Source organism: Halteromyces radiatus (assembly GCF_025201355.1).
Source record: "Halteromyces radiatus strain CBS 162.75 chromosome Unknown BX664scaffold_2, whole genome shotgun sequence".
Taxonomy (NCBI): domain Eukaryota; kingdom Fungi; phylum Mucoromycota; class Mucoromycetes; order Mucorales; family Cunninghamellaceae; genus Halteromyces; species Halteromyces radiatus.
In genome coordinates, this window is record NW_026251688.1 from 421,708 (window position 1) to 439,584 (window position 17,877).

The 17,877-nt window shown below is 35.6% G+C and overlaps 4 protein-coding genes across 4 annotated transcripts; 3 read left to right on the forward strand and 1 right to left on the reverse strand.

Moving 5' to 3' along the window:
* The first annotated feature begins 549 nt into the window (after nt 1–549).
* Nucleotides 550–4,818, forward strand: BX664DRAFT_323606 (uncharacterized protein). Its single transcript, XM_051543692.1, has 6 exons — nt 550–917; nt 1,008–1,622; nt 1,716–1,747; nt 1,809–1,895; nt 1,979–4,268; nt 4,336–4,818. Exons 1-6 carry the CDS (start codon nt 836–838, stop codon nt 4,650–4,652), a joined length of 3,423 nt encoding a protein of 1,140 aa, XP_051402546.1. The 5' UTR covers nt 550–835; the 3' UTR covers nt 4,653–4,818.
* Nucleotides 4,819–4,947: 129 nt separating this feature from the next.
* On the reverse strand, nt 4,948–6,907 carry BX664DRAFT_291123 (Molybdopterin-synthase sulfurtransferase). Its single transcript, XM_051541929.1, has 8 exons — nt 6,645–6,907; nt 6,358–6,571; nt 5,998–6,299; nt 5,856–5,918; nt 5,634–5,797; nt 5,521–5,568; nt 5,279–5,456; nt 4,948–5,214 (listed from the first exon to the last, which is right to left on the reverse strand). Exons 1-8 carry the CDS (start codon nt 6,877–6,879, stop codon nt 5,072–5,074), a joined length of 1,347 nt encoding a protein of 448 aa, XP_051402547.1. The 5' UTR covers nt 6,880–6,907; the 3' UTR covers nt 4,948–5,071.
* Nucleotides 6,908–7,038: 131 nt separating this feature from the next.
* BX664DRAFT_370038 (Spc98 family-domain-containing protein) lies at nt 7,039–9,289 on the forward strand (the record flags this gene model as incomplete). Its single annotated transcript, XM_051548633.1, has 5 exons — nt 7,039–7,170; nt 7,255–7,766; nt 7,833–8,285; nt 8,356–8,825; nt 8,911–9,289. Exons 1-5 carry the CDS (start codon nt 7,080–7,082, stop codon nt 9,287–9,289), a joined length of 1,905 nt encoding a protein of 634 aa, XP_051402548.1. The 5' UTR covers nt 7,039–7,079.
* A 310-nt stretch (nt 9,290–9,599) lies between these two features.
* Nucleotides 9,600–16,533, forward strand: BX664DRAFT_56457 (uncharacterized protein). The gene is made up of 7 exons (XM_051549632.1): nt 9,600–10,001; nt 10,070–14,317; nt 14,377–14,589; nt 14,670–15,430; nt 15,491–15,605; nt 15,674–15,935; nt 16,044–16,533. The coding sequence occupies exons 1-7, from the start codon at nt 9,673–9,675 to the stop codon at nt 16,410–16,412; spliced, it is 6,297 nt and encodes a 2,098-aa protein (XP_051402549.1). The 5' UTR covers nt 9,600–9,672; the 3' UTR covers nt 16,413–16,533.
* Nucleotides 16,534–17,877: the final 1,344 nt, after the last annotated feature.

The window sequence follows — 17,877 nt, forward strand, 5'->3', positions numbered from 1 at the left end:
CTCTACTATCTGGAATTGATATCATGATGTGATTTATATATATATATATATATATATATATATTACTATCATTTTTATCTTTTAGTTGTCACTTTTTCAAATCATCAATATAAAAAAAAAGTCCATTTAATTATCGTCACCCTATTTATTCCTTCGTCCTCAATAATACTAACGATGTTCCTATCAAGCCACAATGATACATAATTATCAATACTATTAACAAATAGATCTACTTTATTCATGTACATATGAAAGTGAAATAAATTTCTATTAAAGGTGTGTGTTGAGATATTCTAAAATCTTGAAGTGATTTTTTATAGAATGATTTTTATGTTGAGGAGGTCCGGAATTTTGCAATTTTTTTATTATTTCTGAGTCGGGCTTTGTAAATTTTCTCTTTCCCTCAACATCATACTTCTTTCTTTTCTTCCTATTTTTTTTTTTTTTCTCACCTTCTTTATTTTTAGAATCTGGTGCTTTCTCTATATTGTGGCATTCTAAAAAGGTACAGTTGATCTTTATTTCTTTTTATTATAAACATAAAGAATACTTTTATACGTCAGAATCCATAGAAAAAGCAAAAGGAAATCGTATATAATGTGATATTTGAACATGATTCTACTTTTTCTTCAAAATGTCTTTCTTTTTGACATAGAAAAGGGTGTTTGAATATATGTATTATATACTTTTTTTTTTACATGCTTTTTCAACAGCCTTTATATTCTACGCGTTTGATGTTCTTTTTTTTTTTTTATAATAGATTAAGTATACTAACAAAAAGTTTCTCTTACTTTTTTTTATAGACTTAACCATTATTTCTTGATCACAATAATACATGTCAGCTGATTCAAATTCTGGACGATTTCCAAAGAAATACTCAACTTCCACAAACAAATCAAATCCTCTAGCGAATACAAGTAATAATAATAATAATAAAAAAGGAATAGATAACCATTTAACTATATTATATTTGATTGACAACAATCTTTTTTACATTTATTCTCTAGATTCTCCAAGGACGAAAAACGCAAGGTCATTGACTACAGGAAGTAAAGTCTCAGCACCTAAACCAATCAACTTACCAAGCTTACGCCATGAACATGCCAGTACATTCGGTAGTCCGGACTCAACATCTTCTCTTGGTTCTTTGAATTCTTCTTCTTCCAATATACATGGTTCTTCACCTCATAATATATCTAGTAGTCATCCAATAAGCAATATTACTGGAACTACAACCACAACAACAACAACAGCAACAACTTCAACTTCAACGATACCTACCACTCGATGGGGCTCTCCAGGTTCATTATTCCCTTCACAAACTAGTCAACAAAAATCCTCAATGATCAATCATCATGACTCAGGAAGAAAGGAATCAGATGTAATTCCATCCAACTCTTCGCCTTCTACCTCATCCTCTTCATCATTACCAGCCTCCCATTCAACTGAAACCAATGCTTTGGATACCTCACCTACTGATCATGATCGACATAATACAACAACTTTATCTTCTCCTCCACCTCCATCCTCCGCGTGGTCTGTACCGTCTTCTGTATCATCTTCTAAGAATGCAAGTGAATCTTCGGATTTCCATACTACTATTGAAATTGTTACTCCCAAACGTAAGAAAGATAACTTACAAGAAAAAAAGAAAAAAAAAAAACTTACTTGATAGATGATGAATAATAACAAGTTATTTTTTTTTATCATCACAGCATTATCTTCTCCACGGAATGAACGAGCGAAGGCAAGAAAAGAAAGAAAGGAAGTATGGAAGAAAAGAGCAATACTAATTTCATTTTTTATAGGTGATCGTATCCCATCATGCGAAACCAACTGAAATACCTATGCCATTTACTGAAGCTAGTGAACCGTCCTCCATGTCATGGGATGAAGTAAGTATAAATAGTAATAGGAAAAAAAAAAAAAAAAGACAAATAGAAATAGATAAAACTTATATTTTCTTTTCGTTAACCAGATGGTATCAGAAGAAATGGATTTCTCAATATCTGTGGTGGAATTTGCTGATGGTACCAAAATGCCTGTAGATGATCAAAATGATACAGAGGTTCTCGATAATGACAATCAAGGTAATGAGAATGAAGATCATCAGACTTTACAACAACAACCAGTGTTACCGTCCGACCGATTTACTGAAGATTACGATCGAAGTTATCCACCCAAACGAAGACCAAGTGAACATCAAACAACACAACAATTTAAAAGTTCCAGTTATCGTCACCAGGATCGATATCATCATCATGAACAATATAGTACTGATAGATATACATCAACAACACGCACCACTCATGGGAAATGGAATACTGAACGACGTGAATCTGTACACAGCACTCACTCTAGTGGAAGTGGACATTATCCTCTACGCGAGCGACGACCAAGCAGTTCGAGTAGTACCAATGGTAATGTAGCATGGAACAATGGACCCCCTTTTGAACAACGAAGACTTAGTCAAGATCGACCATATCATCTTGGATCTCCACCTCCTACAAGATTATTAGTCAGACGACGTGGTGATTCAACAACGACATCAGATCACGATCATTATCATCATCATTCTTCTGTCACCACCACTACCTCATCCTCTTCATTATATACTGCCAGTGATGATCGACCTCCTGAAATGGCTGCTGCCCAACGTGAAGCCATGTTAACAGCAGCGGAACAAGCTAAAAAGCGACGTGAGGCAGACGAAGCCGAACGACAAGCAGCAGCAGAACGTGCAAGACAAAAGGCTTTGGCATTGGCTCCTCCACTTCCTCAGTTACCAAAGACCGAAGAAGTATCATCACATGTACCATCCAGCACTAAGACAGCGAGTACCTTACCACCATCAGAAAAAGAAAACAAAGTTGGCAACGAACATGAGCTTGTTAATAACACCAAGACCATCACTATTCTCAGCAAGAAGGACACTCTGCAGGATTTGGAAAAGGGGGCAGACAAGGATAAGAAAGATCAACTTGAAAATCAGCAGCTTGATATCTCGGACACAAAAACTATATCAGCAGTATCGGACAACGCGCCAGTAGCGATTGAAGAAACCAAGGAATACGCTCAAATCACTCAAAGCAAGGAATATCAAAATTGGCATTCCCAAGTCAAAGATGTGACTCCTATGATCCCGACTATACTCAAAAAACAACAACCACTTCAACAACAACAACAGCGACAACTGGACAAGCAGCAAGAAGAACAACAACCAATCAGCTCACCTCAGCAACAACAAGACAAGGAGCAAGAGGAACAGCCTTCACAACCTGAACCAGCCGCGGTATCATCTCCATCTTCGGCTCGCATTACAACCACTATGACAGCGACTGGTTACTCTGTTGACACTGCCAAACAACCTCCTAGAGAATTGACGGAAGATGAAAAAAGCTGGGAACAATATGTGAATAAAATGAAGACGCCCTCAACATCTGATCATCATGATAAGGAAAGTACGACTGTAATGGATTGGTCTTCTTACGCTGTACGACTACAAAAGAAATCGAAACCGAAGCAAGATAGTACATTATCCACAGCAACGGAATCAGTAGAAAAATCAGTACAAAACAACGAGACATCCCCACGCCGGCGTGGAGATCGTAACGAGGATGAACCAATAGTCACCAATAACAAGGAATCATCACCAGTCTTGACTACTTTATCTTGGCCTGAACGAACGGATCACCCACCAGCGGCAGTTGATGAAACAAGTCCTCCTGAAAAAGATCTGAAAGATGCCAACAATGTACCTTCTACAACATCCCCACCTGTGGTGAAAAATCGACGATTCACCAATCCTAATTCAAGACTTCGACAAGCACATTCACCCATTTTCCCTGATGTCATTGAACGACTTGCTGCAACCAAACCTGCGTCTTTACAATTTATGGTCAATCCAGACGAATCTGATGATGATCTGATATTAGACAGGAAGAAAGGTCTTATGGAAAAAGTAGTACAAGAGGAAGAAATAAAACCGACAACAACAAAAGCAAGCCAACAACTGCTCCAAAAACAAGTATTACCTGGCAAAGACGGAATAGTAGAATCAGTGATATCATCTCCTCCTCCATCTTTGTATCCACATGGTTTTCCTGTACCCGACATGTCATTACCTTCTGTATCTTCTCCTCCGTCCTATTATGATCTTCAACATCATCCCTCAATTCCCAACAATATTCATTACCCTGTATTGATGTACCCTATGCGACTTCCTTCTACTCATGTGATTTCCAATTCATCACCAACAAATTCAACTGGTAATACTAAAAAAATAAATCCTTTTTTTTCTAGTACTGAACGTTTCTTTTTTTTTTTTTTTATTAGGATCTCAAGCTGTAGGAGTGTACTTGCTGCCACCTGGACAAAATCCACTAATAACAAGAACTCCAACTACAACTTCAACTACATCCAATGGTATTATGGTTTCAGAAAAGGAACGACCACGTCACCATCATCATCATCGTCAACATGTTGGAAGTGAAGGATCATGGCGAGATCGAGGACATTCGACATCATTTCATCAAGGTTCTTGGCGTCAACGTCGTCATCAAGGTTCCTTTCATGGACGACGAAGAGGTGGATCTTATCATCAACAACAACAAAATGGACCTCAACTTGAACCATCTTCGGCGCCGCTCTAGTTACTTGTTTGATTTTGCTCTTCCATATAAAAACAAAACATCTTTTTTTCTTTTTTTTTTATGGATCACTTTGTAGTATTTTTTTTTTCAGTGTTGATAGCAAAAGTCTTAGTTAGCTTGGTTATTATTCCATCTACCCCAATAAACAAATGTGTTTTCTCCTCTTCTTCTTCTTCTTGATCGTATTTTGAGACGTAGTTATTAGTTAGTTAGTTGGAAATTATCTTCATGGATAGATGTCAAATAAATTCTCAAACTGACATACAGACTCCGTCTTCTGCATGTACCTGCATTATTTTACTGCGTATTCCTTTTTGTAATGTTACATTTATTGAGTCATAAGAGTATAAACATGACAGGTAACTGAATTCTTTCTAATATATAGATGATTGATTATAAATTCTAATTCTAATGAGAGACTAATAGATAGGGAATTCAGAATCTACATCAACAGCCCATTGATAATATCCACCAGTGATGTCACGAGCACCTTGAATGTCATGTTTTTCTAACATCTTGACGGCCAATTGAGAATCATTTCCAAGACGACAAACAACAAATACTATAACAAAAAAAAAAAAAAGAATCAGGGAAAAAGAACGCTATCAAAACAACATTTTTTTTACCATCTTTTCCTTCAAGTGATTGTTGTTTCATAACATTGACCAATTCATCCATCCTTTTGTCCAGTTCATCAATAGGGATATTCAAACTATGAGGTAATTGACAGATGTCTAATTGAAGAGTAGGTCGTACATCCAAAAGTACATGAGATTGATCTTGTTCCAATATCTTTTGATACTCCTGATATAAAAGAATAATAAAGTTAATATATAATATGAAAAAGAAAAATCGATTTAAATATTACCGTAGCAGTGATTCTTTGATCTGGACCCAATATAGATTGTGAAATGTTCTATCATGTAAAAAAAAAAAAAAAATAAGTAAGAATATTAAGAAATATCACTTATTTTGACAAACCTTATCATCAGCTCCAGTACCACAGAAAGCCACATAATCGATCAATTGAGTAATAGTAGGATGTTCACCACAAATTTGACAATCCTTCTTTTTGTTTCGTAATTTCATTGTTCTAAACATTGGATTGGATAATGCACTAAATATCAAAAAGCTAGATTCACCCGCTGAAATAGACATGTAAGTGATAAAAAGAAGATACATCGAAAAATACTATGTACTTACGATGTAATCCAGTCACCACTTTCATGGCTTCCAAAGCTTGTAAAATACCAATCACACCAGGAACTAATACATAAAAAAAAAGGGGGACGTATGAGTGTTATATATATATTACGATTATAGATTTTTGATTAGTTTGAATTACCAACGCCAAGAACACCATTATCAGAACATCTACCAACAGTTTCGGGAGGAGGAGGTACCGGATGAAGACATCGATAACAAGGTCCATTTTGATAATTATATACTGTTAATTGTCCATCATATCGTAAAGCACTTCCAGATACTAATGGTTTCTTTAATAAAACACATGCATCATTTAACAAATATCGAGTTGCCACATTATCAGTTGCATCCACCACTAGATCATATTGTTGAATCACATCCAAAGCATTACTACTATCGATTGACATTGTATAGGGTACCACGTGACAACTAGAATTGATACTATGATAGATCATTGTCAGATCATAATAATAATAATAATAAATAAACGAAAACTTACGCATGAATGGCTTTCATAGCCGATATTGCCTTTTTCATTCCTTGTTTTGCTTCTGTATGAATCACTTGTCGATGTAAGTTGCTAATATCCACATCGTCATGATCCACAATTCCCAAACGACCTACACCTCCTGCACCAAGATATAAAGCTGCAGGTGCTCCAAGTCCACCAGCACCAACAATGAGTATTGAACTATTACGTAGTTTCAGTTGACCTTGATCAAGAATAGTTTTAGTTTCCCTTTATTTCATTTTATTTTATTTTTTTTTTTTTTTTGGTTCACTTACTATCTTTTCCCCATTTTGGTAATATAAGTTGACGTCCAAATCTACGAATGTCAGGATTGGTTAAACTGGCAACAGTTTCAAAAGGTTGAATAGTTTTTTCTGTCAGTTCTGATTCTAAAGAAGCAATGCGTTGTTGTAAAGCTTCATTTTCTTTTTGTAATTCTAACTGTTTGATCTTTTCTCTTAATAGTTCATTTTCTTTCTGTAATTCAAGTATACGAGATTCGGGATCCATGGCTGCTAACAAAAAAAAAATGTCAAAGGGTAACTGGGGAAAAGAGAGAGAGAGAAAAAAAAATTAAGTTCCAACAATGGTTGGACCCGGAGATTGAAAACCAAAGCCCAAAAGTGAAGGGAAAAAAAAGCACTTTCCCATTTCTTTTTGACTGTTTCACGGCGCGTTCGCAACCTTTTTATATAAAATACTTCTTTCTCATGCTAAGGCATCCACTTACAGAAAGTGAATTTTCCTTTTCAAGGTGGCAACAACAACAACAAGATAAACATGAAAAAATAAGTCTCCAAGGTAACAAAATGGAGAAAGATAACAAAACAATAACAATTGAATTCTCCTTTTCTTTTTATAATTGATATTAAATATTTTTAATAGCAACTCATATAGGTTCCTTGAAACAATTGAGTTTAGACAAACTTGGTGATCAACCTTTTGATCTTAGTCGACCTACTTTAACAACTAATTCCGAAACAACACGAGAACCATGCAATAGATCCACGACGACATTCCCTATATTGCAACGACAACTAGGACATATCGATGATAAGATACCCGCAACGGAGAATACAAATTCAGCAACACCATTCTCACTATCAGAAATCAACCATATAGATAACAAGAATACTATTGAATTGAATCACCAACCTGAAAAGATTAATGACGATATTTGGATAGAAGAAGCAGCAAAGCCAAAATCACTATGGACTCGCATGGTTTCTTGGGACGACGACGAAAATGATGAACAAAAGTTGATAACTACAGACGATGAGACTAACTGCTGGACAGAACCTTCACCTTTTTTGACGGAATCTCCTGACTGTATTCATGCTTTATACCATACACACTTTCCTGATACGGTGATTGTAGACAATGATCGATTAATCAAGGTAAAAAAAAAAAAAAAAAAAAAGTCTACTGACCTTCCATGAATATCTAACTTCTTTTCAATATAGGATGTTATTTACTTACTTACAGGAATACCATCATTTTGTTTTGAATGGAGGACGGAAATACAACAACAACGAATAAGTGGTGGAATGTTTACTTTACGACAAAATAATATTCGGTTTGTGGATGTGAGTGCAACGACGATTCAATTGATTTTACAACCCATGATGGAATTTGGAACAAGGATCAGGTTATTGGATGAATTTGCTTCCTATATTCGATCACTTCCATCTACATTTGGCTCCATAGGTGTCTCTTTTGGTTGTTGTCTTGGGGATTTGATTTCATATCTTCAGCATACTATATCAATACTCTTTACATCATCATCATCAGATGGTATTCAAAATGATAATATCAATCAACCTATCCCTCAACTCTTGGATATTCAACATCGTATGGAAGGATTTTTTCTACTTTTGCATCATATGACTGATCTGTGCTCAACAGTACCACCAAAGGTAATATAAAAAAAATTTATAGAATTGAATTGTTCTCATTTCCATTCTTTATTATTGTCTGTATCTATAGTCTAAAGATCAAGTATATCATATTCCTTATGGCGTGGATTTATTGACATTGCTTTACAAGAAAACTCAGAATTATGACGATTTACAATTTGGATATGCAGGATTATTCAGGGCAATCTATATGACACTTTTAGTTAGTGCAAGTAGTCCTTGGTTAGAAATGATAACTCAATGGCTTCAGTATGGAAGAATAAAACAAGATACTTATCAAGAATTCTTTATCATTAAAGATGGGATCAACTACTCGGAAAACAATATATATAAAGACAGACAAGATCAATATAGATCGATTCAAATCAATACATCAGCTTTACCTTGCTTTTTACCATACGATTGTGCAAACTTAGTATTACGTGCTGGCATGTCAATACGAAAACAACATGGAGGAAAAAATTCACTGAGATGGATGCAGGATGGATTTCATCTTTCTTGGTTTGATTCTTCTTTGGCTACCACGATGACTCAAATAAGGTAAAAAAAAAAAAAAAGAGAAATAAAAAAAGATAGAAAGAATGTTTACTAATTTATTTATTTATTTATTTATTTATATTGTCAGATCGAAACAACAAGTAAAAAATGATATGACTGTTCCTATATTATCATTATTACCAGACCCTGATGAATACCTTCAACAAGAATCAATAGCTACTTTGAACCAATGGATGAATCAACAAAATAATCAACATACTCCACCTCTTTCTGTTATTGTTTATCAACAACTTCTTGATCCTTTACAACAACAATGTCATCACATACTTAATCAACTATCAACTTCTTCTACAACCACAACTACTATACCTGGAAGATGTGATTTATTATTTACTTTTTGGGATGGACATGATGAAGAATATCCAGCCAAGTTTTATACAGATACAGTTAATTTTCCTATCACTTTGTCACAATATTTAAAACAACAAAGATCATTACTATCTTGATTTTACTTATCATTCATAGAAATATTATAGTTTGTTTATAGAATATTATTATTATTTTGTTTTTTAATAAATATTACAATCTATGTATTTTTGTCTCTTTCATATATATATATATTATTTATTATTATTTATTTATTTATTTTTTTACTGTAGATAATTAAATATTATTATCTTGGCATGAAAAAGGGAAGATCATAGCTCTACTTTTGATGCACCTGGAAGAACGAAAAAAAAAAAAAAAACGCGGTACGAGATTCTTTTTTTTTTTTTGCTTTTTTAAAATTCAGAACAAAAAAAAAAGATTTATATTCTTTGTTTCTATCCTTTGAATCTCTATTTATTTATACTCCCTCTCCCTCTCTCTTTTTCATTGACCAAAGGTGATGAGTCTTTCAACTGTACCTGATGAATCACAGTTGCAAAGAGCTCTATCACTTTTAGATAAACGACAAGCGCAGCATCCTTCCACAAACGATCCTGATCTAGAAACTCAATTTTATAATGCCGTTTTAGAATGTTTGTTACTGGATACTGCTGATCATTGGTGGTGTTCTCATGATATATTACCTTTGGCAAGGGAATCCTTATGGCTTTTTTCTTTACCTGATCATGATCATATTATTCAATATAAACACAAACTGAATGATTTACTCCAACGTTGTCCAAAATGTATTCAATCATATTATGTTTCTAAACAAGAAATGCGAAAGACGTAAGCGAAATCAAATATTTATACTATTTATATATTCATTCTGTTTTTTTTATATATTATTCCACTAGTTATCTGAAAACCTTTTCGCTGGAAAATGTTAATCATTTCTTCAATATTTTGGATTCTTTCGACAAGTCACGACTCTTTACAAGTTTGGAATCATCACAAACCACACCATTGAACGAAAAACTTGTATGTGCCATTACAGAACTAGTATGCTGTCCTTCTTTGATTACTCATGTCGACTCTCAACTTTGTGCTTCATTTGATCGAATTCAAGCTGCTGGTCGGTTCCCTACTTTACAATCGGATATGGCTCAAGGTGTTTCTCTATTGGTATTTCATCACCATCGTGTTATTCGATTATGGGCAAGAAAACTATTGGAACGATTCGCAACCGAGGATACTTCTACATTTGATGGTGATAATCAGATCACAAAGGATTTGACAACAGTGGCATCCAAAGTTTTTGAACAGTTTTGTAAAGGTCCCCAAGATGATGGAAGCAATAGGATCTTTCAATTGATATTATCCAAAACAAACAGCAATAATAATAATAATAATAATAATGACGAGGAGGATCAGCAGTATTCAATTCAAACAACACAGGAATTGGTAGATATTTGGAAAGGACTACGACTGATCTTGAATCTACTTCCAACTTCGCCTGCTTTGACATCATTGACAAAAAACATACCCATGCTGACTGTCCTACAACACCAATTAATCAACACAACTTACACTAGTATTGCTCTACCTGAAATGCTCAAGACAATGAATCTACTATGGACAAGATTAGAATATAGGTTTTGGACAAATTTGGTGGAGAATGGTCCAGCAGCACGGGCATCAACGACTGGTACAACATTTTACAATCTCCTCAAACGAGTTTGCGATCATCCTGGATTTCGAAATGCGACCAAGATTGCTCAAGAAGATACGGACAATATTTTGACACGAGACGGTACGGCATATCCTCAAGACAAACTTATACAACGAATGCAGATCATGGTAGATTGGATTTTTCCTTTTTGGTGTTCTCTGCGACCATTTGAACAAGAAATGGGATTGGATATGGATTTTATTACGGGACGAATACTTGATACTTTACTGGGTTACTTTCAACTCAAATCATGGTCTCTTTTGTTCAAGACTTGTACCGCTCATTTAGCCTTCCAGATCGTTCAACTTTGTATTACAGACAATAATGGGATCCCTACTGCAAAACTCAATGAATATGCTCCTCAGTGGATTTCTTTTGCCCTCATGGTGCCTACATCTACTCAAGAAAGCAAGACTACTACTAATGCTAATGTACCTCCTTTGCTTGAACACGTTCCGATGATGGCTAGATCTATTTTGACTGATCTTCTTTGTCAAGACTCAAGGATATTACGTGATACTTTCATTACTTTGGCAAGACAATCCTCCTCCTCCTCCTCCGTTTCCTCAGATTCTTCTCTACCCTCCACCATATCTGAAGGATATCAACAATGTATGATCGCCTCCTCATGTCAAAGTATCTGGGATACTCTTGCACTGAAACCAACCAAATGTCTTGTCACTATCATGCCGACTCTACTAGCTTCAATGGCTCCTCTTGTTTCTTTCATAAATATACAACGACCAGCTGGTATGACGACAACATCATCAGAACCACTCTTGGATCATATACAAGCATTACGAAAAATGATTACTTTGTGTCTTGATCATTTGGCTAGTGATACTTTGTCTAGAAATATCTATGGTAAAACTATAGTGCTTGATGCTGGTTTGGTGGAATCATTATTATCATTATTGACTTGTTCTGACGCAATGATACGACATTCAACCAACAAATTTATGCTCACAATGGGAACAACGGCAAATACACAACAACAGACAAACTTGATATTACCTTCACTTCAACCTTTATTTGTTCATCATAGTCCTCCGGTAATCATTGAAGCTATGACAGCCATTTTGAAAGACTTTATGGATCTGAACAATGCGCGAATCGATCGATACAATGCGGTAGTACCTCTTGTTGACGTATTGGCATATATGACTCAGTTTTTGGTGGAAGATGAAGATGGATATTTGTTACAACTGGTGATGATGATGGCAACTACGACCAATACATTAGGTGATGACCATGAAAAAGAACAACAAGTGGTGAAGGATTTTTGGAATGCGGCATGGCAAGTGAGTAGTACTGTCTTCAACAGCAGTCTTGAATGGGCAAGCAAGCACAAACCCAAGGAAATCCTCGATAGGGTGATGCCATGGATGGATATAGCAACTCAATTGGCAGGTAGTCGACCCATGTTCCAAAAGGTAGTGTGTAATGACTCTTTGGATGTGGATACTTTGATTTCTTCGGTGGATGGACTATCAGCTTGGATTTATGTGACACGAACTTCTGTTTTGGCGAAATTGGTACCTTTACTTGATATCATCTTACGACAATTACAACAACTTCAAATCAAAATCTCCATAGATGCTTATGATAGGCTCATGTCAGCTGCTACTGGTGTCAATGCTACTCGATTAGAACCTCATGAAAAGGAAAATATTTTCTTTGCTCTCAGTGCTCATGAACCCAACAATGTGATCTTTTTGGATGACAGTGATGATGATACTCAATTGGAATGGCAAACTCTCCCTGGTGTTACAAACAATGAAACTGCTGCTACCACCACTTTTACTTCTTTATCACCTCCATCAACAACAACAACAACAACAACAGCAGGAACGACAGTACGATCAGCAACGTCTTCACCTTCTCCTTCTCGTTCTTCTGTACCGTCACCACCGCCACCATCATCATCATCATCATCATCATCAATACGCCAGTCTTTCAATACTACAACAAAATCATCATTATCTACGTCACGTCCTCGGCAGGCTACTCTCAGTGAAACGTTCAAGAATACTACTGCACCATCACCAGAATCAAATACCTCACGTACTCGTCATGGTTATCGGCCCAATACCAAGATCACTACCTTTTTTGGCAATGATACCAACAACAAGATTAATAGCAATGACAACAAATCATTTTCGTCAGATGAAGAAGATTTTGGAGAAGATATCGACATGTCAAATTTACCAGACGATATATTGGATGGGACAAACTCTTCAAAAGTATCATCATCTGTTTCATTCGGTTCCAACAAAGTTCAAAGCAAAAGCAATGATCGCCACATTATACCTCATGGTGCCACCAGTACAGCTGCCGCAGCGCCTACACCCGCTTTATCAACATTAGCATCTAAACCAGCCTCACGTGTTTTCCCAAATGCGGTACCCAAGTCTGAAACATATGCAGTGACTTCAACAGGAAGAAAACTCAAAGCACCAACTATGGGTTACTCCAGAATGCAACAATTACGTGACGGATCAAGGAATGATCAACGACTAGGATCCACTACTAAATCACCTTCTGCTATTGCCATGGAAAGACATCGCCGTGGTCTAGCTCCTGATAATGATGACGATAGCTCTGACGATGAAAATGAAGATGATGATGGGGATGAAGCCGGATTACTTGGACTAGTTCATGATATAGATGAAAAACGCGAAGGTACTCCTCAACGCATTGGTAATATGGTGATCACACAACAAGAACAGGAAGTACCATCTTCTAGTTTGCAAGCTTTATTTGATACTGATCAACCTCGAAGAAGTGTTAAACTAATTGACATTCCAGGTAGTTCTCGTCATTTTATCCAACAACGATCCCAAGCCAAACAAGTTGAACAAGAAAGAAAACGCAAAATGATGCCGGATATTGATTGTTTATATAAATCCATTTTGTCGTGGTCCCTAGAAAACATATCTTCGTCAACAGAAACCCCACCCAACACATCACTGGAAACATTCAATCATGTGCAAGATACCTATGCTACATACAAGGATTATTTTGAAATATTTGAACCTTTATTGTTGCTGGAAGTATGGTCTCAAATGCTCCGTGCCAAGGAAATGCTCAGTGTAAATGACGTGATGGATCGGTTTGTCATGTCTACTCGGTGTCATGTCGATGATTTCGTTGATGTGATCTTCCAAGTACCTTTGTCAGTCAATACGTCCTCGTTAGGTGCTGATGATTTGGTCTGTATGGCGAATCATTTTGGTTCTGATTTCTTCAACAAGACAACAACTGAAAAACACCAACAATGGCATGGAAAGGCTTTCTTAGGTAAAGTCATGGCGGTATCTCAAAGAAAAAACTTGGGTGATATTACTATTCGATGCTTCTTTACTCCTGATCGTATTGGTATTTTAAATTCTTTATCTCCCAAATCTTCATGGCGATGTTTAAAAATTACAAGGTAAGGAAGGGAAGAATACTTCAAAAAAAAAAAATACTAATATTTCTGATGAATCATAGTTTGACTACGGTGCAACGAGAATATGCTGCATTACAAGGTTTACAATATTATGAATTGGTCAAAGATATTTTACATCCTCATCCTACACCTATGCCTAGTCTTCCTCCTCAAGCAGTTAAGGATTGTATTGCAAAATATGGTGTTAATCAACCTCAAGCTGAAGCTATTATTGGAGCCTTAAGAAAGAAGAAAGGGTTTACTTTGATCCAAGGGTAAAAAAAAAAAAAAAAATGAAACTAATAAAAAAACGATCAATCCGTTCATTTTTTTTTATTATTTATTTTAAAAATAGACCTCCAGGTACAGGGAAAACAAAGACAATTCTAGGTCTTGTGGTGACATTATTAGATCAACAACAAAAACAGAAGAAACATTCTCCTGGTACGACTTCAGGCAAGATACTTGTATGTGCTCCAAGTAACGCGGCTGTGGATGAAATCGCGAAAAGATTGAAAGATGGTATTGTGACGGCAGATGGATTAGTCAAACCAAATGTGATACGTATTGGTGTAGCAGATGCTGTGAATGCAAGTGTGAAAGATTTGGTTTTGGATCGATTGATTGAAAAGGAACTTGCTCCCACTATGGCCGAAGAAAATGGGATCGATTATAGTGGTGGTGTCAACAATATGCGAATGTATCAAGCTAGACGGGAAAAGGCCCAAGAAATCATGAAAACATTGCAATTGGATATTGAACAAGTGGATCGTGACTTGGCAAGTACAACAGATTTACGATTGACAGCGGACTTACGGGCCAAAAGGAAACAACTCTTTCAACAAAAGGATCGTCAACGCGTGATTTTCAAAGATATCTTGGAAGATCAACGTGATCATGTCCGAAACTTGGATGCTTCTCGACTTCGTGCTCGACAAAAAGTATTTGCAGAGTGTGACATTGTTTGTGCTACTTTGAGTGGTAGTGGACATACGATATTATCTGAAATGGGCTTGACATTTAGTACAGTGATTGTGGATGAAGCGGCTCAGGCAGTAGAATCTAGTGCATTGATTCCTTTGAAATATGATTGTCAGCGTTGTATTCTTGTGGGTGGTAAGTCTTAGAAAAAAAATCGTTGATGAATTGATTTTTAATATATATATATATAACTAGATCCCAATCAATTACCTCCTACCGTTATTTCGTTATTGGCAAGCAAATTTAGTTATCAACAGAGTTTATTTGTGCGTTTGGAAAAGAACGCTCCTGACAATGTCTATTTACTTAGGTAAAGAAAGAAGAAGAAGAAGAAAAAAAAAAAGGGAAGAAAAACACTTACTTATATGAATTCTATAGTATCCAATATCGTATGCATCCAAATATTAGTGCCTTCCCAAGTGCATTGTTTTATCAATCAAGATTATTGGATGGACCCAAAATGGCGGAAAATACGGCAGCAGTTTGGCATACTAATCCATCTTTTCCTCCCTATCTATTTTTGAATGTCAAGGAAGGTCAAGAAATGCAAGGTTATGGATCTTCTTTTTATAACTTATTGGAAGCCGATGCTGCAGTGGCTTTGGTAGACAAATTGGCCAATTCCTTCCCTACACTAAAGGTAAAAGAACAAAAAAAAAAAAAAAAAAAAAAAAAAAAAAAAAAAGAGTAGAGGTTCAATAATGAATGTATATATTTCATTTGACTTAACTCTTTTATGTTTTTGTAGCTTGCTTATAAGATTGGCGTCATTACACCCTACAAACAACAAGTCAGTCAATTGAAATCTAGATTTGAACGTCGGTTTGGAAGCAAAATTCTAGAAGTGATTGATTTCAACACAGTGGACGGGTTCCAAGGTCAAGAAAAGGAAATCATCATTTTTTCCTGTGTCCGTGCAAATGCTGGTGGTGCTCATGGTGGTTACGGTGGTGCTATAGGATTTTTATCAGATATTCGACGTATGAATGTAGGATTGACACGTGCCAAACGATCATTATTTATCTTGGGTCATGCTCAATCTTTGAAAGGCGATCAATATTGGGGAAATCTAGTGGAGGATGCCAAAGAACGAAAACTATTCCAAGATGTAACTTGAAATATATTTGTTTTGATGATGAATTTTATTCAATTTTTTTTTTTTTTTTGTATAGTGTGTATTCCCATATCTTGATCATCGGTTACTTCCTAATCAACGACCAAGCAATTTGTATGAATCGGAACCTATTGTGGTGAAAAAGAAAATTCAGGTACGAAAAACGGTTCATCATATCTCAATTCCAACCAATGATGATGATGACGACAATAATGACAGCAATCCATCCAAAGTAAAAGCTGGAATGAAGCATAGAAGAGATTCAATGGATAGCAAAATGTCAGTAAGCAATAGCAGACAAAAACTGAATAACAACCATAACGATAAGAAAGCCACACCCATCGACATTCCATCACGGTATCCACAAAAATTAAATAAGACCAAAAATTCAATGCTAGAACGACAAATACCTCATTATAAATCATCACCACCAACAGTTTCTTCTGTTAAATCACCACATCCTCCTGCTTCTGGTCGTTCTGCTTCCTCCTTGGCTGAATACCGAGCTGCCGTAGGGGTTGGAAATAGTACGAAAGCGGCCAACTTGTTTATTCCAAAGAATAAGATCAAACCTTTCAAGGTAAGTAGAATGATAGAATGAAGAGAGGGGGAGGACACTGATGTTTGATTCTATTCTATTTAGAGCGATACAACAAAATTTTCTTCTGGTATGAATGCGCGCGATAGATTGACTTTGGAAGTAAGTGATGAAGGATATCTGTCTTTTTTTTTTTACTCATTTTTTTTCTTAATTAATTAATTTAGCATCAAGGACAAAAAGAACAATTACGCCAAATTCGTCAACAAGAAGCTAGACAGTTAGAAAAACAACAACTTGAAGGCCAATCTACATCATCAACATCATTGGGTGACTTATTAGATACGATGAAATCTTCCCGTCATTCATAGATTATTCAAAACTTCTGTGCATCTATATTTTTTTTTTATTATTATTATTTAGACTCATTGTTCATTTATCTCATTTTGTATATAGTTTTTATCTACTTTTATATATATCATGATTTTCAATAAACTCTCTAGGATTATGGAAACTTGTTTGAAATCCATGTTGTCCTTTTTGCTTGTTTTATGCGGAAAATGATTTGATCAATAGATGTATAAGGAAGTATATATGAAGGATTATAATTGGCTTTATTGATTAGTGCAAGACAATGACTGAATTGTAATGATTATCAAGCGATAATAACGAGTAATTATGATGCATGAAAATGATTTTATTAAAGAGGAAGATAATAATAACAGTAATAAAAGTCTGAGTGCACCGATTATTGATAAAAGAATTACCACGATAATAGTCAGTGAATTGCTTCCACTGTCATATTCATCTATTTCACTGTAAGATCCATCTCATAGATTCAGTAGATTCAACCGAGTCGTATTATAGAAATGTGTCTAATGGAGAAAAGAGATTGAACGGTCATCGATGTATGACAGATAGAGAGAGAGA

What these genes read in the sequence shown, in the direction of transcription:
- BX664DRAFT_323606 (XM_051543692.1), top strand. Translation starts at nt 836, where the DNA reads ATGTCAGCTGATTCAAATTCTGGACGATTTCCAAAGAAATACTCAACT. An exon ending in CCTCCATGTCATGGGATGAA is followed by an intron (nt 1,896 to 1,978) that starts GTAAGTATAAAT and finishes TTCGTTAACCAG; the next exon opens with ATGGTATCAGAAGAAATGGA. An exon ending in ATCACCAACAAATTCAACTG is followed by an intron (nt 4,269 to 4,335) that starts GTAATACTAAAA and finishes TTTTTTTATTAG; the next exon opens with GATCTCAAGCTGTAGGAGTG.
- BX664DRAFT_56457 (XM_051549632.1), top strand. Translation starts at nt 9,673, where the DNA reads ATGAGTCTTTCAACTGTACCTGATGAATCACAGTTGCAAAGAGCTCTA. An exon ending in CGATGTTTAAAAATTACAAG is followed by an intron (nt 14,318 to 14,376) that starts GTAAGGAAGGGA and finishes GATGAATCATAG; the next exon opens with TTTGACTACGGTGCAACGAG. An exon ending in GGGTTTACTTTGATCCAAGG is followed by an intron (nt 14,590 to 14,669) that starts GTAAAAAAAAAA and finishes TTTTAAAAATAG; the next exon opens with ACCTCCAGGTACAGGGAAAA.
- BX664DRAFT_291123 (XM_051541929.1), bottom strand. Translation starts at nt 6,879, where the DNA reads ATGGATCCCGAATCTCGTATACTTGAATTACAGAAAGAAAATGAACTA. An exon ending in TAATGGTGTTCTTGGCGTTG is followed by an intron (nt 5,919 to 5,997) that starts GTAATTCAAACT and finishes TTTATGTATTAG; the next exon opens with TTCCTGGTGTGATTGGTATT. An exon ending in ATCAAAGAATCACTGCTACG is followed by an intron (nt 5,457 to 5,520) that starts GTAATATTTAAA and finishes CTTTTATATCAG; the next exon opens with GAGTATCAAAAGATATTGGA.